At 40.8% G+C, this 24,057-nt stretch overlaps 1 protein-coding gene and 1 long non-coding RNA gene across 2 annotated transcripts; one reads left to right on the top strand and one right to left on the bottom strand.

Annotated features, from left to right (window-relative positions):
- Window positions 1-570: 570 nt before the first annotated feature.
- EXOSC3 (exosome component 3) lies at window positions 571-5,389 on the bottom strand. The gene is made up of 4 exons (XM_017672610.3): window positions 4,929-5,389; window positions 4,036-4,185; window positions 2,043-2,194; window positions 571-1,018 (listed from the first exon to the last, which is right to left on the bottom strand). The coding sequence occupies exons 1-4, from the start codon at window positions 5,235-5,237 to the stop codon at window positions 817-819; spliced, it is 813 nt and encodes a 270-aa protein (XP_017528099.1). The 5' UTR covers window positions 5,238-5,389; the 3' UTR covers window positions 571-816.
- A 192-nt stretch (window positions 5,390-5,581) lies between these two features.
- Window positions 5,582-15,771, top strand: LOC140847320 (uncharacterized). The gene is made up of 4 exons (XR_012127272.1): window positions 5,582-5,711; window positions 5,853-5,943; window positions 9,735-9,864; window positions 11,604-15,771. It is a non-coding gene; the product is annotated as an uncharacterized lncRNA (long non-coding RNA).
- The last annotated feature ends 8,286 nt before the right edge of the window (window positions 15,772-24,057 follow it).

Below are 24,057 nucleotides of genomic sequence, written 5' to 3'. Positions count from 1 at the left end.
TTAGCAAAATAAAATGTGGCTGGACTTGGATTCAGAGATCCTCACTGTAGTGTTACTTATAGAACCAGAAAACTGGACATATCCAAAATATCCTGAAAACATTGCAACAGTTTTTAATAGTAATTGTGAAAAAATATATTTCATGTTGTTTGAGGTGGACAATGTATACTACAAAATAGTCTGTAAGGTATAATTCTGTAATTCCAGTATGGAAAACATACAATCCCATAGAGGGTTGAGAATGTAAGCCAAGTTAAAAGTCTGTGCCTCGGTTTCTCCAAGTAGGAGAAGTGTCTTATGCAGTTACTAAGAATAAATGAGTTAATCCCTGCAAAACACTTGGGACAATATTTAGTACGTGGTAAGCACCCAGTAATTGTTAGCTGTTATAGACTCATCCACTAAATAATGAGGTTTCAGGTGGTTGTTTGCTTTATACTTTTTATGTGTTCTACATTTCTTTTGGTGAACATGCTTTACTGTTGTCAGACAATAATTATTTAGTGCTCCTTTCCAGTATTATAGAAGTTGCACTCTAACAAAACGGAGTTAACACCAAATAAACCATAATTCTTTTAGTAAATTTTATTGTAAAGAACAAAAAAAATACATCATCATTTTATAATGATTTTTCTCACCTACAAGAACATGGGTAACAACCAGTAACTTTATAAAAATGCTTTAAGACTAATAAGACAATATGTACCTTTACATCTTGTCTTCTAAAGATTTCATGGGGAGAGGTTCACCTGAAAAAAATTTTCCCGGAAAACCCAGTCTCTTGGCTCAACCAATCCATTAAAAATTCCACATAGATCAACTTTCTGCCAGTCTGGACAAGATCTGTTTTCTCTGATCTGCTGTCATGTTGTCACAAGCTTCTAAGATGTTTGCCAAAATTAAGGTCTGCTGAATGGTTTTTGCCTTAACCCATATTCTTCCGTTCATTCCAAATACTATCTCCAGTGGGTAGAGTTTTCCCACTTCCTGTAGGATTTCACAGTCTGGAGCCAGCAGCCTATGAAGAAGAAGAAAGAAAATGAAATTTAATAAAGCGGTAGGGTGTGACCTGATTTTCCTTTAGAAGGACACTCCTTCTGGGGCAGTTCTCCATTGCTACTCAAAGCCCCACCAACATCACTCCAAGAACAAGGCTGCCCCCTTTCTTCCAAGCAGCTTTCCACTTAGCAGTATACCAGACATCACCAAAGTGGGCAACCCTTTACAAAAAAAATCAAACTCCCGTGTCACCAGCTTTACAACAAATGTATAAGGTTCTTCTCCTACCTTGTCAGAGCACCCTAATTCTAGGCTTTACAATTACAGCTTTTTTATTATCTATGGTGCTAAAAGTTATTCCCTGGTATTAAATTCAGTACTTGGTCAGAAGTGTTGACTCCTTCAAACCACAAGGCTGCTTGGTTAACAGCATGGTCCTCTAATGTCTAAAACAGTAGCCAAAGAGGCATGCAAGACAGCTCTGATCCTCAGTGGCTCTAGAAGTAAAGCCCTTTAATGGGACACAGCTTTGGGTAGGTAAAGGTCTAACCACCTAAGAAAGAATCTGCCCCTGGGAACTATTGTATCTACCAGGAAAGAAGACCAGGGGCTTCTATGAGTATCTACATTAGGTTGAGGATCGTATCAGCCTACCTAGATTTTGCCTCCATTTTTAGAAAAATTTTTGGTGATTCTGTACAATTGTAAATTACATCTGCATTCAAGTGATTTAGAAGGGGGAAAGTCAAGTTTTCACATTCAAGATGAGTATATATATCAGCTATAAGGAAAAGAAGACATTCTAGAAGAGAAGCATAGATTCCGTATCAACACAAACTACACCATGAAATACATCTGAATCTGATACAGTCACATGGAGAGGATGGGACTAAATGCATGTATTTATAGCTGTGCTAAAAAGGATACTGATTTTTAACTTTGAGGAGATTTAGATGTTATCACAAAGAATTCAAATCCCAAAGATTAGCTTTCCAAGAAGGTATAATTATAATACAGGCAAGCAAGATGGTATCAGGACTTACTTTCTAATTAGGCCCAAAGTCACTTTAAAAAGCAGACCATCTTGTCCAATCACACCCATTCCATTGGCTCGTCCACAGCTGTCAATACAGACCATCTCTGGTTCCATATCTTTATTAGCAACCACAAATTGGCCATAGATGAGATCTCCAACCTACAGTGATAATTAAAAGACATTCATCTCCTCACAGCATTCTTTAGGTGCTGCTTTGGTTCCTTCCCATAGGCAGTGATGCCAGCCACCTACAGTGTACCAGACAGAGGCTGAGACTGGCTACACTTCAGGATTCCCATAGTCACTCTAGAGTTGAGTCTTAAAAGAAAACAAGATTAACACATTTACCCTCCGCCTTTACCCACTGAGAAATCCCCAGACTGGGAGCTCACTGCCAGAGAGCACCTCTAGGGTTACACTGTCCAATATGGTAGCTGTTCCCCACATGCAGTTATTTAAACTTACATTACAATTAGATTTTTAAAATTTAGTTCCTGTTGCAATAGCCACATTTCAAGAATTTTCAACAGCTGCATGTGGCTAGTGGCTAATACACTGGTCAGTGCAGGTGTAAAACACTAGCATTGTCACAGTTCTATTAGACAGCACTGCTTTAAGGGAATTACAGAAGATGGATAGGTGAAACTTCTGGTATGAAAATTATTCAAAGCAAAATGGAACAGTGGTAATTCATTAATACTTCATGCAAGATTTACTTAAAACCTCAGAGCTGAACTTCAAAAGTGATGAAACTAAGGAAATGGGAGTGTGAACTTGTTAAGTACCTACTATTTATGGTGACTATAGGACCTAGAGAGGAATTAGACAAACCAGAGAGGAACAAAACATTCTCTGCTTTCAGAAGCATTTGGTCTTGGATAGCATAGGATATACATAAAAACAACAAAATTCATTCAAGACTGCAGTAAGTGCTACAGCAAAGTTGGGGGGAAAAGAGATGATTAAAGATGTAGGAATGGTTTTACAGTGATGGTTTTTAGCCTGGGTCTCAAAAGATAGCAAGTATTCCATAGGCTGAGAAGGGGATAGAGCAGTTCAGACAGAGGCAATGGCAGAAGCACAAGTACAAGGGCAAGAAATTGTGTTCAGTAGTGCTGTTGAACAGTTTGGTGTGGCTCAAGCATGGCAGATACAATGATGGATATGGGCAGATTTCTGGAGTATAACATCATGGGAATGTGCAGGCTTTGAAGAATCTTTCTTTTTGGAGAAAGGGGAGTGTAAGAGGCTGTCAGCAATCAAAAGCCTAGATGGAGGGGCAAAAGGGTACAGGCAAGATGTTAATGAGGACACTGAACCAAGTCTAGTCAAGAGGAAGCTAAGCCTGAACTTGCACAATGTAGATACAGGATGGACATGCAGAAGATCGGAGACATAATCAAATAGGATCTAAAGACACATAAGCAGTGAGTGAGAAGGGGCAAAGAAACCACCAAATTTCTGGCATAGGTGGGCAGAAAGAGTGTGGTTATGATACCTGAAAAGCCCAAATTGAAAACTTGAGCTAAGAAGACTGTTCCTCTGTCAGCTCCAAGAACGAACTGTTGGGCACAGTAACATGACTTAAGTGTGAGGTGTTAGTCCCAGGACCTATAATCAGGATGGATGGGTGGCTGGTACAACTAACACCACTTATCCATCCTTCCTCCCTAAGCCTATGGCTATGTCCTTGGATTTGTCCATTGGATTTGGAAATAACAGGTAACAATAGAGAGAATAGATAAAATCTTTCAACTCAGTAGAGGTAAAACATGCCCCAAAAGAGCAAATGAGAAATAAGTGTGTAGCTGTGGTCCCAGAGTTGGAGCACTGGAAGAAAATCAGAGCCTGGCATGATTACACAGATGCTCAGAGATTATCCTATGTGAAGTGGGAAAATAGGTCATGCTTAGAAGATGATTCAAGTGGCCTTATGGATATCTGAGTACTTCTGGATATTTGTATGCTTTTCTTTTGAAACCAAAAGGTCCCATCATTACCTGCACATTTGGTCTATTTCTTTTAGTTGCACCTTCAAATGCCAAATAAGACAAAGAAGCTGGCTCACTTCCTCCAACATCAACTTTGAATATGTCTCCAGATTTAGCTGTCACTATGCCAATCACATGGTCTCCTTTCACTGGGACATACTATGAAAAAACAGAGTAAGAGAGCAACCCATAAATGACAATCACTTTCAAGATATCTTGGAAGATATCTTAAACAAGTCTTTAGTGGTTATTTTGCAATGTTTGTCATTAGAAATATTTAGGAAATATTCTGAAATCCAAGTCGCAAATACCAATCTTGCTACAAACTTGATCACAGGCTACTTTCAGTAAATGAAAACCAATCACATCATAAACTCAGGTTTACAGCTTCTAGTAGTGTTCATTTGAGCCAGTATCCCATACCTCTTCAATATCCGTATCAGCAAGTCCTAGCTTCTGTTTGCACATAAGGACATTGCATGTAGAGACCTTACCTCACTCATTCCACTGTTAGAAATTTCTCCTATATGAAAGTTCTTATTTTAAGAGAAGTTTAACTCCCTGACATCCACTCATTAAGTCTGGTTCTGCCCGTTGGGACCCCAAAAGGTAATCCTGCTGCTCCCTGACCTTTAGTATTTTAAAAACAATGACTCACAGTCCTTATCTCCTTGGAGGGAAAGATTTCCAGACTCCTTTCTCTCCTGGTCTCCCTTCTCTGAAGTTGTTTACAGCCCCTCTAAAGGAGATGCAGAGGTGGGTACAAAACTATAGTGTCTCTAGGCTAGCCTTAATCTTAGGGAGGCGGAGGGGTGCTCAGGGCTCCTTCCCTGCTTCCGAGAAGTCTTCCCAGAGAAGGGAAACCACTCACAGCCGTACCCCCCTCCGGAGTCCCCAGTCACCCGTTTCTGCTGCGAGTCCACCCAGTAAACGCCACCACCGCTGCCGCCGCCGGGTTCCTTATGACGGAGGCGGCCACACTTGGTTACCAGCAGGCGGTCGCCACAGCGCCGCAAACCCGGGCCGCACACGACGCGCACCCGAGAGCGCGCCCCAGCATTCAGGCGCAGCGGTCGCTCTCCTGGGCCTTCTGCGTCCTCTTGCTCCGGCAGCAGCAGCTCCTCACCAGGGAGCACTACCTGATCTAGCACAGTGCGCGCCGCCCGCGCCTTGCCACCAGCAGCGGCAGAGGCAGCCCCCGCCTTGGCCATCCCAGGCGCTTCCAGTTTCCGGCTTCTTCCGGCTCCGCGTCCAATCTCCTGCCCGCCCAAGGCTTTCCGTTTCCGGCAGTAGCAGTCTATTGGCCTGAAACCTACGTCTGTGACATCTGTGGTCCGGAAGACTTCTCTGACGTGGTTGTACTAGTGTCTCTGGCCGACCACTATCCTGTCGTCGGTGAGCAAATCTGTACGAGAAACACGCAGCTGTGACCTTGAATCGATCTCAGAACATCTACTTCCGGCGTCTTGGGGCGCACTGAGGGATACAGGACGGGGGCTCCCACGCAGGGCTCCGGGGATCCTCGGAAACAGCGGAGGGGCTTCGTGAATTAGCAGTTCCTTTCGACTCCGCCCTCAGAAGAAGTAGTTTCCTTTTAAAAAGTAACCTATTCTGTTGTTGCTAAGAAGATATCTATCTATTCACGTTGTGGAAAACAGAGAACAATAAAAGAAAATAAACAAAAGGTATTAGTCTTGCCCCTACTTGTCTCCCTTGCTAGGCTGTCAGCCAGTTCTTATTCTTTGTAGAGCCCAGGGTCAGGCGCGAAATAGCTACTACCTAATGAATGAATAGATGTTAACATTTTGGTATGTATTTCTCCCTAGACTTTTTTCTCTGCAAATATCCACGTATCACATGCATATTTCCACACAACTGAGCTATCCCTACGTGGCCTGGGAAAATCAGTGACTGCAGGTAAATCTTGTCTGCCTTTTGACATTGTATAGCTCATGGAGGAGACAGAAAAGAAGGTGAGAAACTCATCTCATGCAGGGAGTCACAGCCAGTCAGACCTTTGTCAGCTAGAGTAGGATTCCTGGAACTGGTTGCCTCAGTCTCCCCAGATTCCCACTGTGAGCAAACCCTTCTTTTGGGTCCAGTTGTATCCCAATCAGAAGAACATACATTTTTTCTCTCTCATCTTAGACAGCCTCTTACATTATGGGATTCTTCTTTGGTCCCTCAATCCTCTGGCCACCTGCAACTGAGATGTGTTCTGTAGTTCCATTTAGTACTGTAATGTGGTGTGGAAATAAAATCATTATGTGCCAGCTGCTTAAACAAGTGTCAGAGGTACTTTGCTTCCTTTTGTAATTATATGTTGAAAAATTGGAAAAACTAAATAAGCAGAAAATTCAAAAATAATAAAAATGACCTGATTCCACCAAAGTTAGCCACTTTTATCATTAGGTGTTTTATTTTTCCCTATTTTCCTTGTATAAATACATGTGTCTCTTTTTTTAATGAGATTGTGTTACCATGAACATTTTTTCTAGTTCAAAACATCATTATTTTTAGTGGCTGTATGATATATCATTGTATAATAGAGATATTTTACTTTATTTCACCATCTTCCAGTCTTGGACATTTAGAACTTGTAACAGATGGTTGTGTATATATTGTTTTTTAACATCCCTGGATTATTTCCTGAGGGTATTTTTTAACACTGGTGTCAAAGTATAAGATTCTTCTTCAAGCATAGACATTTACTCTTAACTTTTGTTTTTCAAACTTGATGGTAGAATTTTGTAGATTTTTTCCCAAATAAAATATTGTCTGAAAATCTATTATACAAAAAAGGTAAAAACCCAAGTGCTCTGGTGGGAAAGGTTTGGTGCACTCAGCGTCTCCCTCAGCACCACATTCACCTGCTCCTCCTCCCGACCCCTGCCCTGGCTGATGTAAATAATGGTTCTTCATAGTATGTCTTCTAGCCCAGGAATGAACCTAAGCACCTATTATGAGTTAGGGTGCTTTCAGTTACAGGTAACAGAAAATCCAATTCAGTTGGTGTAACAATAAGGACAATTCAACGTCTCACTTAGCAGCAGGTCCAGAGACAGTGATTCCTGGGTTTTTTAATTCAGTGTCTCCTTGTTATCATCAAGGATCAGGTAATTCGCCTGTTTTGGCTGTGTCTTCCTCCATGTGATGACGCTGTGCTCAGACTTGTCCCCTCCTGGTCACTAGATGGCCATAGCAGCAGCAAACATTACATCCTTGCACAACTCCTGAAAGGGCTAGGAGGTCACACCCCTTCCTCATAATCCTTTCGGAAAGAGAAGAAGGCTCCTAGCTGATTCTCTTGTCATTTCTTACTGGGGGAATGGTGTCACATGCCGATTCATAGGCCAATCACTGAGAAGTGGGATAGACTCACCATAATTGGTGTAGACCAATCAGGATTCACCCAGTGGAGTTGGGGAAGAGTTTAACCATCCTTGAAATATGAACAGTATCCAGGGTCTGTTGTCACGGGAGGAGGGAAGAAATGGCAGCTGCACAGCAGCCAATAGTTCTGTGCCATAGAATCCCATTGGCAAACAGACTAAAGACCCAATGTCAAAATTCTAAGGCTGCCTTTTACTTTCGGGATGGCCTTGAGCAAGTCACTCTCCTCTATGCCTTAGTTTCCTTATCTGCAGTCATAGAGAAGGAATGAGATTGGATGTATGAAAGAACTTTACAAAGAATTTTACTATATCAAGGCTTAGTTCTTAGAAATAAATGAGCACTACCAGCCCCTCTGTGAAAAGATAGTAAATCAGCAAAACATAAATTCTAAGAAGTGTCATTTGTTTAGTTGTAACATTCATTCTCTAAATTTCATAAAATGACTTATCAAAGAGAAATCACATTCACCTTTAGAAGTAACACAATACCCAAAAAGGTGAAGGTATGTGTGGGTTGTACTTTGACCCCAAGGCTATGGCCTTCCTAAAATTGCATCTAGCATTCAGCAGACAATTTAGGGATGACCGTTTGTCTATTCAGCTCTTAGTTTTCATTTTATATTACTCTGGAGTTTTTCCTTTGCTGCAGACAGAATTTTTACCAAAGGTATTTAAAATGTTATCTCACCAGCTACTGGAGTTCAGAGTTTCTTGGCCTATTACAGTGTCTTCTGCAACAAGGAAACAGGTAAACCTAAAAATGATACTGAATGTTCCTGGGTGAGATCCAGGTACCTGCTTGCTAGAGTTCCTTCCCACATAATCTCAGATCCCTGTGGTGCTAGGGAGAAGCTCAGGAGGACTAGTAGACTGAGACATCCTCTGGATTCTAGTCTGAGGTCTGAATGTAACTTTATTATTACAGGTGGAGAACTGGAATAAGTTAGATAATAACTCTGGCTCACCGTTCTTACTTTGGGCTTAAGAGCCCTCTATAGCTCCCTACAGTGCCCTGAATAAAGCTCAGGGACTTTAGCCTGGCAGTCATGCATTTCTTACTTAGGATTCAGGTTAGGTTGCTTTTATCCACACACAAAGATATATTGGTTTAGACAAGATATTTTTCTCTCTCTTTCTCACCTAACAGTCCCCATGTACCCTAGGAGAAAAGCATCCAGGGTACAGTAAAGTGTGATCAAAGTAAAAGAGGAGAAAAATCATGAGACCTTATTGCATTGGAGAATAAAATGTAACCCACTGCAACTCAAACAGAACATACAGAGGGGCTGAGGGAAATGAGTCTGGGAAGGCAGGTTGGTGTCAGGGCATGGAGAGTCACTGCAACAGATGGTCTCCCAGTACCGGCTTTCCCCTCTTCAGTAACTGAATCTGTTTATTTTAGCTGAACTCATGGCCACATAGCTTCCTGTGCAGCTAGATGTGATGATATGACAAAATTCTAACCAAAAATGGGATGTAAATGGAAGTGATGTGTGTGACTTCCATGTCTTGAGCTTAGAGGGAAGGGATGTATGCCTTCAGGTGCCCCTTTCTTTCTCTCAGCGCTGAGCCAGGATGAGCATGTAGGCAAGGGTAATACCCAAGAGGAATGCTTGGACCTCGTCAGCTTCTCTGCCCTAGTGAGAAGAGACACATCCTGTATTGACATCTGAGTTCTGCCATAAATAATGCATGTGAACTTCAACAAAGTACTTAAATGTCAAAGCCTTGGTTTTCGTACTAGTAAAATGGTATTAATACCCATTCTGCAGTGCTGATGTGAGGATTAAGTGAGATTCCATGGCGCCAGGTATCAAAGTGGATTCTCCTTCCCTGCTTGTCCTTAACCCCAAGGAATAGGGAGGGCCCTGAAGTTAGGAAGCCTCATCTTTTCCCTCCTCTTTTGAAAGTGTTAGTTCAATACCTGATGGCCTCAGAAAATGTTCCTTGGATTTTAGTAATTCATTCAACATACTCTTTCTGATCAACCGCCATATGTCAAGCACTCCTCTGGGGATAGAGTGGTGAACAAGTCAGAAAAGTGTCTAGATTTTCAAACATTCTAGAAAGGAGAACACAATGAACAACTAAACAAAATAAAGAACAAGTTACCTTCAGAAAGTATTAAGTATAACAAATAAAATGACAAAAAAATAAACTAGTACCAAGTAGTGAGTGACTGGGAATGGATGCAGAAGTGAATGGGCAGGCATGTGGGTGGCAGTTCTGCTGCTGAAATATGGCTGAGCATGAGGTTCTTCTGAGCTGCTATCCAGGGCTTGTGGACAGGTCTCCTCTCCCTTTCTTCCCCAGGTGCCTCAGCAGAGCTGTCAAGGAACTCATCATTGGGGTGAGCAGCGTGGCCAACAGATGTCCAAACAGTGTGGTTGGACACAGTGACCGATACAGGGTCTACTCAAAGAACCTGTTGCTCTCTGACCAGGTTAGTGCCTGCCTCTGCTGTGCTTCCGGGCCTCTTCATACCTGAAGGAAGCGGAGCCCATGCTACAGAATGGTGGAGAGAGCACGTATTTCCAGCTTTTCTCATTGCTTGAGTTCCAGTCTGCATCACTGCCCATCTGCTTCTGTGTGTATGTGCTGTTTGGAAGTAGGGCTTAGCTGAGCCCCAGCTTTGTACCAGACCTGGTACTGGATACTTGGCAGACATTCTCTTGAATGCACACAGCTCACCCTTTAAATTGAGCCTTATTATAACCATTTTACCTTTGAGGTTCAGAGCTGCAGCTTTCCATGGGACATGCAACTACAATGTGGCAGAGTCTATTTTCAAAGCTCTCACTCTTTCTGCTACATCATACTGTTTGCTTTTTACAATATGAATTAAGTCCACTAATTATTCCTAATGGGCCCAAATTATTGCTCTTAGCCCCAAGTCTGGGCCTCTCTGCCTCTCATATTGGAACTGCTCAATTCACTCTTTCGCATCAACACTGGTTGTGAAATGGATCTCCATCCCCCAGCCAAAAGCTTACCCTCTCCTGGCTTCATCCAAAGTCAGGCCTTTTGAGTGTCAGAGGTCACGCTAATTTTTTCCCAGAGAAATGGACACAATGAACATGGGTTTGTCACCACACTCACAAAGTCCTACTGATCCCTGCAATGGAATCTTGACGCTCTGGGCCAGTGAACAGAAACATCTGTTCTCTGTATTTATTCCTGAGGTTGAAAGTTATGTCTTCCCACCTGACAACTTTCGCCCCTGATATCATCCAAGTGGAGACTTTGCAAACTGTTCCCTGAGGGCCTCTGTTGCCAGCCTGAAGGTAACTTCAAGATAGGTATAGCATCCCCTTTTCCCAGCTGAGAGCCTCCTGCCTAACTGCCAGACCTTTGCTCCCAGATTAGTTTCTCAGGCATTGCCTCCTAAGTGACCATAGGGTATGCTCTTACACCAGGGTTTGCTGAACTACTCTTCTATTTTTAGACATTTAGTGGTTTCCAGTATTGTGCTTCAGCAAGGACAATGAATATTAGTATAGTCTCTGGAATCCAATACACTTGGACTCAGATTCCAGCTCTGCCACTCTAGCTGTGTGACCTTGGGGAAGTCACTTCACCTCTCTGTGCTTCTGTTTCTTTGCCAATAAAATGAGGGTGATAATAAAAATACTACTTCCAAAAAATAAAAAATTAAAAACAATTTAAAAAATACTACTTCCTAGAATTTTTATAAGAACTAAATAAGATAATGAATATGAAGCATTGATCACATACTTAGCACATAGTAATTGCTAAGTATCACCTATTTTGCAAATACTATGTCTTGTTTGGGATTAATTGGGGACAAAGGAATATCATTATCTGAGCTTCATTTTTTTTTCATATGAAAAGGTTGGGATTTAGAGCCCTTATGTACTTAGAGTTTCTGTACCTTTGTTCTGAGGTTTTTGATGCCATAGCTGTTTAGCAGTGCTTGTAGTTGGAGTAAGCAAAGAAGTCTTCTTGCCAGAGGTGGTGCTGAGCCAGAGTTCCAGGTTTGGATTCAACTGAACTTGACCAAGATACTCAACCATCTGGAACATTGATTTTGGCCTTTTGCCTCTTTACTCTAACCTTGTTTTTCTTTTTTTCCCATTAATGCCTCCTTTGTTAGGTCTTGTGTGTTATTGGCTGTATAGTGATGAATAGAAATTCTGCTTCTGACTATGTGTTTTCTTGCAGGTTGTGTTAACTGGAGGAGGTCTGAACTCCCTGTTTGGCAAAAGGCAGTTCTGGAGTTTGCACTTCTTATTTCCTGAGCTGATGACAGAAAAGATAACCATTTCAGAAGTGCTTGAGGTACATGGCTTCAACTGAGAAGACACCTGGGATATAGCTGCCATTTCAGCTTTTTTTGCCATGTTCGACCACCTTGCCCATTTTGTTGATCTTGTTCCCAACAAAGAATTCTATTTGATGGGAAGAAGCAATGATGCCAAAGACATCAGGGGTAAGTCCACTGTTACCAAAGTATAAAAGTCTGAATAGAAAGGCCAGTGTTTACATTTCAGTCATGATGCATTATAAGACATCAGGTAGGAAGTAAATTTTTTTAAATGTCTAGTTAATAGATAGAGAAGAAAGTAAATTTGCTGCCTTCCTGCTTGAAGAGATAGATCCTAAGTGCTGGGGGTATACAGGGACATGTGATACCTGGGCCTAGGGGAGATCACTGCCAATTTCAAGAAACATTTATCAGTTGTTTACTTTTGTTGTGACCTAAAAAGAGCATAAGCAAAAGAGTTCAGAGGATGCTTTAGACATTTCAGATAAACTAATACCTGTGAGTTTCTTGAATTGAAAATATTTTCAGCTTTCAAAGATAGTGCTACATAGAACTTGGTCTATATAGACTGTGATTTGAAATCAATTCCTTGTTAACGTGGTTGTATTTAAAGGCTTTCAGTGGCAGTAGGTAAATAGGAGCAGACACAGTTAAAGTTGTTCTATCTTTAATGCTTTCTCAGTTCATTAACCTCCAGTGATTTTTTTTATTGAAGGGTTGTAAAATCATAGTCATCTCAATAGAATTTAGTCCTTATGTAATTTATTCTTATTTTAGGTTTTAGTAAAAATTATTTGAAATAAGTGGTCACTCACATTTTAAGTAGAATCATAAGAAAAAAAGCTGACATTACTTAATGGTTTGTTCTGTGTATTACAACCACCACTGCCTTAAGTGTCTGGCTTAACTTTTCAAGAACCATTCTGATTATCTAATTGATAGAGGTATATGCAAACCTACAAAAATGTTTTTGTTCTCATTTCTCTACATTTTCTACATTGTCAGTGAAGGGTTCTTAATCAGTTTTGAAATCACAATGTATTAATTTTGAATTGCCTGAACTGTGAAATCTGATTACCTTGTGCCAGCACAAACTCTCATTGCAGAGCTTGTGTTTTTTTTCTTTTTCTTATGGAACTGTTTGTTAGGTACCTTGGAATATCTAACCTTTTAAAATTGAGTTTTACTTATTTAAAAAGTTAATAACATTGGTGAATGTTTATGAGTTTTATAGACCATAAAATTTTAGCCATTGGCCATAACTTGGGGGTCAAGTAGAGGGCTTCTATTCAGTATCTGTTGCAGCCATAAGTTGTGGGTCATGGACATAAAAAAGACTTTCACCCACAACCAAAAGGATTAAAGATGGCAGCATGAGAGGTGAGACAGAGGCTTCCTCCTAAAACCGCATATAATATGAAAATATAATTAATACAACTAATCCTGAGAGAACAACAGGAAAGAGGACTGCACCAGACTGCATACACCTGGAGAAAAGAGCAGACCTCATGGAACAGGGTAATGTACCAAAGCTGTGGCGTGGCGGGACCCAAGCCCTTCCCCTACCCCAGCTCACTGGTGGGAGGAAGAGAAACTGAGCAGGGAGGGAGTGGAGGCCTGTGACTGCTGAATACCTAACTCAGGAGATCTGCTCTGGGAGCACAAACCTACATTTCATGGTGCTTTCATGGTACTCTTGTGATTATGGGGTTGGAAAACTAAGACGGGCAGAATTCCTGGAGAGACTGAGATTCCAGCTGCTTGTGGAAAGCAGGGATCCATATCCAGCTGCTCTGGGACAAAAGCTAATACCTGTGTGCTCAGCCCACTGGTTCAGGCAGTGGAGACAAGCATAGCAGCCGGGAAGCAGGAAACAGCTCTTTCTTCCCCCAGGCACAAATCCCACTCCCCTGCAACCCCCGATATTGCTTCAGGGGCTGAGCAGCTCCAGAGAGTAGAGCCTCTGGACACTAGAGGGCGCCATACACAAACATGAAATGCCAAAGGAACCTGGTACAGAGTAAAATTAATATAACTCCTGAGAAAGATGACATGGACCTCATGAATCTTCCTGAAAGGGAGTTCAAAATAAAAATCGTGAACATGCTAATGAAGGTACAAAAAGAACTCAGGAATGAATTCTGGTAGGAGATCCAATCATTGAAGAGCACAATGGAGGGAATTAAAAGCAGATTGGATATGGTGGAGATGATAAATGAAGTAGAAACTAGAGAAGAGGAATACAAAGAAGCTGAGGCAAAGAGAGAAAAAAGGATCTCTAAGAAGGAAAGAATATTGAGAGACCTGTGTGACCAATCCAAACAGAACAATATTCGCATTAATAGGGATACAAGAAGAAGAAGAAGAGAGAGAAAGGGATAGAAAGTGTCTTTGAGGAGGTAATTGCTGAAAACTTCCCCAATCTGGAGAAGGAAATAGTCTCTCAGGCCATGGAGATCCACTGATCTCCCAGCACAAGGGACCCAAGTAAGACAACACCAAGACATACAGTAATTAAAATGGCAAAGATCAAGGATAAGGACAGACTGTTAAAAGCAGCCAGAGAGAGAAATAGGATCACATACAAAGGAAAGCCCATCAGGCTAACATCAGACTTCTCAGCAGAAACCTTACAGGCCAGAAGGGAGTGGCATGATGTATTTAATGCCATGAAGCAGAAGGGCCTGAAACCAAGATTACTTTATCCAGCAAGATTATCATTTAAATTTGAAGGAGGGATTAAACAATTTCCAGATAAGCAAAAGCTGAGAGAATTTACTCCCACAAACCATCTCTGCAGTTTATTTTAGAGGGACTGCTATAGATGTAAGTGTTCCTAAGTTTTAATAGCTATCAGCAGAGGTAATAAAACCACAGCAAAGAAAGTAGAACAGTTAATTACTAACAAATGCAAAATTAAATTAACTATCCCCAAAGTCAATCACAGGATAGACAAACAGTACAGAATGATACCTAATATATAAAGAATGGAGGAGGAAGAAAAAGGAGGAGAAAAAGAAAAGAACCCTTACATTGTGTCCGTAATAGCATATTAAGTGAGTTAAGTTAGACTTCTGGATAGTGAGAAAGTTATGCTTGAACCTTTGGTAACCACAAATCTAAAGTCTGCAATGGTAATAAGTACATACCTATCGATAATCACCCTAAATGTAAATGGACTGAATGCACAAATCAAAAGACATAGAGCCCCTGAATGGATAAAAAAACAAGACCCATCTATATGCTACCTACAAGAGACTCACTTTAAACCCAAAGACATACACACCTAAAGTGAAGGGATGGAAAAAGATATTTCATGCAACTAATAGACAGAAAAAAGCAGGAGTTGCAGTACTTGCATCAGACAAAATAGACTTCAAAACAAAGAAAGTCACAAGAGACAAAGAAGGACATTACATAATGATAAAGAGGTCAATCCAACAAGAAAATATAACCATTATAAATACCTATGCTCCCAACACAGGAGCACCTACGTATGTGAAACAAATACTAACTGAATTAAAAGGGGAAATAGAATGCAATGCATTCATTCTAGGAGACTTCAACACTCCACTCACACTGAAGGACAGATCAACCAGACAGAAAATAAGTAAGGACACAGAGGCACTGAACAACACATTAGAAGAGATGGACCTAACAGAAATCTACAGAACTCTACAACCAATAGCAGCAGGATATAATTCTTCTCAAGTGCACATGGAACATTTTCAAGAATAGATCATATACTAGGCCACAAAAAGAGACTCAGTAGGGCAGGGCGGAGCCAGGATGGCAGCGTTAGTAGAGCAGCGGAAATTTCCTCCCAAAACCACATATATCTATGAAAATATAACACAGACAACTCTTCCTAAAATAGAGACCAGAGGACACAGGACAACATCCAGACCACATCCACAACTGCGAGAACCCAGCACCTTGCAAAGGGGGTAAGATACAAGCCCCAGCCCCGCGGGTCCCGAGCGCCCCTCTGCCCAGCTCCTGGCGGGAGGAGAGAGGTCTGAGCGGGAGGGAGAAGGAGCCCAGGACTGCTGAACACCCAGCACCAGCCATCCGGACCAGAGCACAGACACAGTGCATGTGCAGGGCCCTGGATACTAGGGAAACAGGGCAGCAAGAACGGTGAGCGGGTACCGGAGGCCGGCGCCAGAGGACAAAAGAAAAGCAAGCGGCCAACTTTTTTTTTTTTTTGGTTGTTGTTGTTGTTTTGTGGCGGTGAGTGCTTTTTGGAAGTCTTAAAGGGACAGGGACCCCATTACTAGGGAAACAGGGCAGCAAGACTGGCGAGCGGGTATCGGAGACTGGTGCCACAGAACAAAAGAAACGCAAGCGGCCACTTTTTTCTCTTTTTTTCTTTCTTTTTTTTTTGTTGTTTTGTTTTGGTGAGTGCTTTTTGGAAGTCTTAAAGGGATAGGGACCCCAATACTAGGGAAACAAGGGAGCAAGTCTGGTGAGCGGGTGCCCGAGGCTGGCACCAGAGAATAAAGAAAAACGAGCGGCCATTTTTATTTTTATTTTTTAAAATTTTTTCTGTTGTCATTGTTTTGTTTTGGCGGGTGCTTTTTGGAAGTTTTAAAGGGGCAGGGCGGGACTCTTAGTCCAGAGGTAGGGAATCCCAGGATCTCTGGGCACTCTAATCCCCTGGGCAGCAGGGAGCATGGAGGCCCCTTACAGAGATAAATAGCCTCCCTGTCGCTCCCCCTCCAATGCAACTCCACCACTTTGGAGCAGCAGCCCGAGCCAGGCCACCCCCATGGCAACAGCAGAGATACACTCAATAGCAGCCGGGAAGGAAGCAGAAGCCCTGTCTGTGCACAGCTACCCAGCACAAGCCACTAGAGATCGCTATTCTCCCAGGAGAGGAAGGCCACAAACCAACAAGAAGGGAAGTTCTTCCAGCCGTCACTAGTCCCAGCTCTGCAAACTATTCCTATCACCAGGAAAAGACAAAATTACAGGCAAACCAAGATCACAGAGACACCAGAGAAGGAGACAGACCTAACCAGTCTTCCTGACAAAGAATTCAAAATAAAAATCATAAACATGCTGACAGAGATGCAGAGACATATGCAAGAGAAATGGGACGAAGTCCGGAGGGAGATCACAGATGCCAGAAAGGAGATTACAGAAATGAAACAAACTCTGGAAGGATTTATAAGCAGAATGGATAAGATGCAAGAGGCCATTGATGGAACTGAAACCAGAGAACAGGAACGCATAGAAGCTGACATAGAGAGAGATAAAAGGATCTCCAGGAATGAAACAAAATTAAGAGAACTCTGTGATAAATCCAAAAGGAACAATATCTATATTATAAGGGTACCAGAAGAAGAAGAGAGAGAAAAACGGATGGAAAGTGTCTTGGAAGAAATAATTGCTGAAAATTTCCCCAAACTGGGGGAGGAAATAATCGAACAGACCACAGAAATACACAGAACCCCCAACAGAAAGGATCCAAGCAGGACAACACCAAGACACATAATAGTTAAAATGGCAAAGATCAAGGACAAGGAAAGAGTTTTAAAGGCAGCTAGAGAGAAAAAGGTCACCTATAAAGGAAAACCCATCAGGCTAACATCAGACTTCTCGACAGAACCCCTACAGGCCAGAAGAGAATGGCATGATATATTTAATGCAATGAAACAGAAGGGCCTTGAACCAAGGATACTGTATCCAGCACGACTATCATTTAAATATGATGGTGGGATTAAACAATTCCCAGACATGCAAAAGCTGAGGGAATTTGCTTCCCACAAACGACCTCTACAGGACATCTTAGAGGGACTGCTCTAGATGGGAGCACTCCTAGAAAGAGCACAGAACAAAACACCCAACATATGAAGAATGGAGGAGGAGGAATAAGAAGGGAGAGAAAAAAAGAATCTCCAGACAGTGTATATAACAGCTCAATAAGCAAGCTAAGTTAGGCGGTAAGATACTAAAGAGGCTAACCTTGAGCCTTTGGTAACCACGAATTTAAAGCCTGCAATGGCAATAAGTACATATCTTTCAATAGTCACCCTAAATGTAAATGGCCTGAATGCACCTATCAAAAGACACAGAGTAATAGAATGGATAAAAAAAGCAAGACCCATCTATATGCTGCTTACAAGAAACTCACCTCAAACCCAAAGACATGTACAGACTAAAAGTCAAGGGATGGAAAAACATATTTCAGGCAAACAACAGTGAGAAGAAAGCAGGGGTTGCAGTACTAATATCAGACAAAATAGACTTCAAAACAAAGAAAGTAACAAGAGATAAAGAAGGACACTACATAATGATAAAGGGCTCAGTCCAACAAGAGGATATAACCATTCTAAATATATATGCACCCAACACAGGAGCACCAGCATATGTGAAACAAATACTAACAGAACTAAAGGGGGAAATAGACTGCAATGCATTCATTTTAGGAGACTTCAACACACCACTCACCCCTAAAGATAGATCCACCGGGCAGAAAATAAGTAAGGACACGGAAGCACTGAACAACACAGTAGAGCAGATGGACCTAATAGACATCTATAGAAATCTACATCCAAAAGCAACAGGATGTACATTCTTCTCAACTACACCTGGAACATTCTCCAGAATAGACCACATACTAGCCCACAAAAAGAGCCTCAGCAAAATCCAAAATACTGAAATTCTACCAACCAATTTTTCAGACCACAAAGGTATAAAACTAGAAATAAATTCTACAAAGAAAACAAAAAGGCTCATAAACACATGGAGGCTTAACAACATGCTACTAAATAATCAATGGATCAATGAACAAATTAAAATAGAGATCAAGGAATATATAGAAACAAATGACAACAACAACACAAAGCCCCAACTTCTGTGGGACACAGCGAAAGCAGTCTTAAGAGGAAAGTATATAGTGATCCAGGCACACTTGAAGAAGGAAGAATGAACCCAAATGAATAGTCTAATGTCACAATTATCGAAACTGGAAAAAGAAGAACAAATGAGGCCTAAAGTCAGCAGAAGGAGGGACATAATAAAGATCAGAGAAGAAATAAACAAAATTGAGAATAATAAAACAATAGCAAAAATCAATGAAACCAAGAGCTGGTTCTTTGAGAAAATAAAATAGATAAGCCTCTAGCCAAACTTATTAAGAGAAAAAGAGAATCAGCACAAATCAACAGAATCAGAAATGAGAACGGAAAAATCACGACAGACTCCACAGAAATACAAAGAATTATTAAAGACTACTATGAAAACCTATATGCCAACAAGCTGGAAAACCTAGAAGAAATGGACAACTTCCTAGAAAAATACAACCTTCCAAGACTGACCAAGGAAGAAACACAAAAGTTAAACAAATCAATTACAAGCAAAGAAATTGAAACGGTAATCAAAAAACTACCCAAGAACAAAACCCCTGGGGCCAGACGGATTTACCTCGGAATTTTATCAGACACACAGAGATGACATAATACCCATTCTCCTTAAAGTTCTCCAAAAAATAGAAGAGGAGGGAATACTCCCAAACTCATTCTATGAAGCCAACATCACCCTAATACCAAAACCAGGCAAAGACCCCACCAAAAAAGAAAATTACAGACCAATATCCCTGATGAATGTAGATGCAAAAATACTCAATAAAATATTAGCAAACAAAATTCAACAGTATATCAAAAGGATCATACACCATGACCAAGTGGGATTCATCCCAGGGATGCAAGGATGGTACAACATTTGAAAATCCATCAACATCATCCACCACATCAACAAAAAGAAAGACAGAAACCACATGATCATCTCCACAGATGCTAAAAAGCATTTGACAAAATTCAACATCCATTCATGATAAAAACTCTCAGCAAAATGGGAATAGAGGGCAAGTACCTCAACATAATAAAGGCCATATATCATAAACCCACAGCCAACATTATATTGAACAGCGAGAAGCTGAAAGCTTTTCCTCCGAGATCGGGAACTAGGCAGGGATGCCCACTCTCCCCACTGCTATTTAACATTGTACTGGAGGTCCTAGCCACGGCAATCAGACAAAACAAAGAAATACAAGGAATCCAGATTGGTAAAGAAGAAGTTAAACTGTCAGTATTTGCAGACGACATGATATTGTACATAAAAAACCCTAAAGACTCCACCCCAAAACTACTAGAACTGATATCGGAATACAGCAACGTTGCAGGATACAAAATTAACACACAGAAATCTGTAGCTTTCCTATACACTAACAATGAACCAATAGAAAGAGAAATCAGGAAAACAATTCCACTCACAATTGCATCAAAAAGAATAAAATACCTAGGAATAAATCTAACCAAAGAAGTGAATGACCTATACTCTGAAAACCACAAGTCACTTTTAAGAGAAATTAAAGGGGACACTAACAAATGGAAACTCATCCCATGCTCGTGGATATGAAGAATCAATATTGTCAAAATGGCCATCCTGCCCAAAGCAATATACAGATTTGATGCAATCCCTCTCAAATTACCAGCAACATTCTTCAATGAACTGGAACAAATAATTCAAAAATTCATATGGAAACACCAAAGACCCCGAATAGCCAAAGCAATCCTGAGAAAGAAGAATAAAGTAGGGGGAATCTCATTCCCCAACTTCAAGCTCTACTATAAAGCCATAGTAATCAAGACAGTTTTGTACTGGCACAAGAACAGAGCCACAGACCAGTGGAACAGACTAGAGACTCCAGACATTAACCCAAACATATATGGTCAATTAATATTTGATAAAGGAGCCATGGACATACAATGGCGAAATGACAGTCTCTTCAACAGATGGTGCTGCCAAACTGGACAGCTACATGTAGGAGAATGAAACTGGGCCATTGTCTAACCCCATACACAAAAGTAAACTCAAAATGGATCAAAGACCTGAATGTAAGTCATGATACCATTAAACTTGTGGAAAAAAACATAGGCAAAAACCTCTTAGACATAAACATGAGTGACCTCTTCTTGAACATATTTCCCCAGGCAAGGAAAACAACAGCAAAAATGAACAAGTGGGACTATATTAAGCTGAAAAGCTTCTGTACAGCAAAAGACACCATCAATAGATAAAAAAGGAACCCTACAGTATGGGAGAATATATTTGTAAATGACAGATCTGAGAAAGGCTTGACATCCAAAATATATAAAGAGCTCACCCATCTCAACAAACAAAAATCAAATAATCCAATTAAAAAATGGGCAGAGGAACTGAACACACAGTTCTCCAAAAAAGAAATACAGATGGCCAACAGACACATGAAAAGATGCTGCTCCACATCACTAATTATCAGAGAAATGCAAATTAAAACTACAGTGAGGTATCACTTCACACCAGTAAGGTTGGCTGCCACCCAAAAGACAAACAACAACAAATGTTGTCGAGGCTGTGGAGAAAGGGGAACCCTCCTACACTGCTGATGGGAATGTAAATTAGTTCAACCATTGTGGAAAGCATTATGGAGGTACATCTAAATGCTCAAAATAGACTTACCATTTGACCCAGGAGTTGCACTCCTAGGAGTTTACCCTAAGAACGCAGCAATCAAGTTTGAGAAAGACAGATGCACCCCTATGTTTATCGCAGCACTATTTACAATAGCCAAGAAGTGGAAGCAACCTAAATGTCCATCGATAGATGAATGGATAAAGAAAATGTGGTACATATACACAATGGAATACTACTCAGCCATAAGAAAAGGGCAAATCCTACCATTTGCAGCAACAAGGATGGAGCTGGAGGGTATTATGCTCAGTGAAACAAGCCAAGCAGAGAAAGAGAAATACCAAATGATTTCACTCATCTGTGGAGTATAAGAACAAAGGAAAAACTGAAGGAACAAAATAGCCGCAGAATCACAGAACTCAAGAATGGACTAACAGGTACCAAAGGGAAAGGGACTGGGGAGGATGGGTGGGTAGGGAGGGATAAGGGAGGGGGAGAAAAAGGGGGCTATAAGATTAGCATGCATGGGGAGTGGGAGAAAAGGGAGGGCTGTACAACACAGAGAAGACAAGTAGTGATTCTACAACATTTTGCTATGCTGATGGACAGTGACTGTAAAGGGGTATATAGGGGGGACCTGGTATAGGGGAGAGCCTAGTAAACAAAATATGCGTCATGTAAGTGTAGATTAATGATAAGAAAAAAAAAGCAGTTCCTGTGTGGTGACCTCCAATGAGTTCTACACAATGGTATAAAGGGCATATAAAAGTGTAGGCAAAGGGTCTGTTTGTGTTTATACAGAGGATCAAAGTCTAATTTGGCTACCCCGAAAATGAACTAAGATACAATATGAAAAAGAACTTCCAACATCAGCACTCTCAGGAAGACTCATGCCAGAAGATGACCATCAAAAAACCCCAACAAAGATCCATGCACTGCTACAGGTGTAGATGCACTCATCCCACCAGTTCCTGGACTTGCCATGGGAATGAAGAAGGAGATATCTAAGCTGGCCTGTGCATACAGCAAAACAACAAATTTGACAGGATCTAAACTGTTAGATCTCAACCAAGAATTAGGAGAAGTGCAAATTGTAGCGTTCCAAAATCTTACAACTACAGACTATTTACTGTTAAAAGAACATATGGGATGTGAACAGTCCCCAGGAATGGGTTGTTTTAATTTGTCTGATTCCTCTCAGACTGTTCAAGTTCAGTTGGACAATATTCACCATATTATAGATAAGTTTTCACAAATGCCTAAGGTGCCTAACTGGTTTTCTTGGTTTCACTGGAGATGGCTGGTAACTACAGGTATGCTTTGGTTACATAACTGTACTCCTACTATGTTAATGTGTGTGTGCAATTTAATTACTAGTTTAAAACTTATACATGCTGAAGTTACTCTACAAGAAGGTATGTCAAAGAAATAATCAATCTTCCCAGGTTTTCTTCCACCTGCTACTTCTATAGCTTTTCTTCTTCCTTCCTAATTATAACCCTTAAGTAGAATTCGTGCCTCATATCAAATTTACCGAGCATCATAAGTCTTCCAAGTGGTAAAGACACCTCAAGACAAATGCTGGGCATAGAAGCCACAGGGCATAAAATATGCAAAGAAGTAAAAAGCTAACCTTTTCAAACAATAAGGCTTCTCTCACACTTACCAACTTAACATTTCCCTGTATGGCCCTGGAAGATGACTGGTTAGCCAGAGACGGGTAAGATTCCTCAAGGGAGGAACAACCTAAGACAGGCACAGTTGCAGGGGGGCCATCAGGTGAGAAAATGGGGATCAACAGAGGTGAGGCTTAGAACCTCCCCCCGCCTGTTCTGAGAGAAATCTTCTGCATACGTGGATGTTTTATTGCCCTTGTCTAGCTTGGATTAACACAGTCTACAGGCACACACCTGATCATCTACATTTGCTCTCTTACAACACTAAACTATGTTTTCTACCTTTATCTTCCATCTACCTACTATTTCAGCATTTTATTAAAAATAATAATAATAAAGAGAGAAATGTGGTATCCACATATAAATCAAGTATAAAAATCAAATGAATATTCATATTTGAACTGTTTATAGTTCATAATGCATGATCAAAACCAAAAGCCTCTGTGATGACTGCCCTTGTAATGTTCACCATGTAACTTATTCACTATGTAAGAATTTGTTCTCCATGTAAGAACTTGTTCGTTATGCTTCAGAAGATTGGAGACTGATGAAAATTAGGCTTGGGGTGGATTAATGATTGTGCATTGAGCACTGACCCCCCTATACAGAATTTTATTGTTGTTAACAACCATTTGATAAATAAATATGAGAGATGCCCTCAAAAAGAAAAAAAAAGTACACACTTCCAATTGTAAAATAAATAAGTAACCGGGATGTAATGTATAGCATAAGGAATATAGTCAAAATATTGTAACAACTTGGTATGGTGATAGCTGGTACCTAGAATTATCATGTATATAAATGTTAAATCACTGTGTTGTACACCTGAAACTGATGTAATATTGTGTGTCAACTACCCTTCAATAAAAAAAAAAACAAAAAAAACTACAATGAGGTATCACCTCACACCAGTAAGGATGGCTGCCATCCAAAAGACAAACAACAACAAATGTTGTCGAGGCTGTGGAGAAAGGGGAACCCTCCTACACTGCTGGTGGGAATGTAAATTAGTTCAACCATTGTGGAAAGCATTATGGAGGTTCATCAAAATGCTCAAAACAGACTTACCATTTGACCCAGGAATTTCACTCCTAGGAGTTTACCCTAAGAACGCAGCAATCAAGTTTGAGAAAGACAGATGCACCCCTATGTTTATCGCAGCACTATTTACAATAGCCAAGAATTGGAAGCAACCTAAATGTCCATCGGTAGGTGA

This window comes from Manis javanica, chromosome 2, assembly GCF_040802235.1.
Source record: "Manis javanica isolate MJ-LG chromosome 2, MJ_LKY, whole genome shotgun sequence".
Classification (NCBI taxonomy): domain Eukaryota; kingdom Metazoa; phylum Chordata; class Mammalia; order Pholidota; family Manidae; genus Manis; species Manis javanica.
This window is presented reverse-complemented; position numbering and strand designations above follow the sequence as displayed.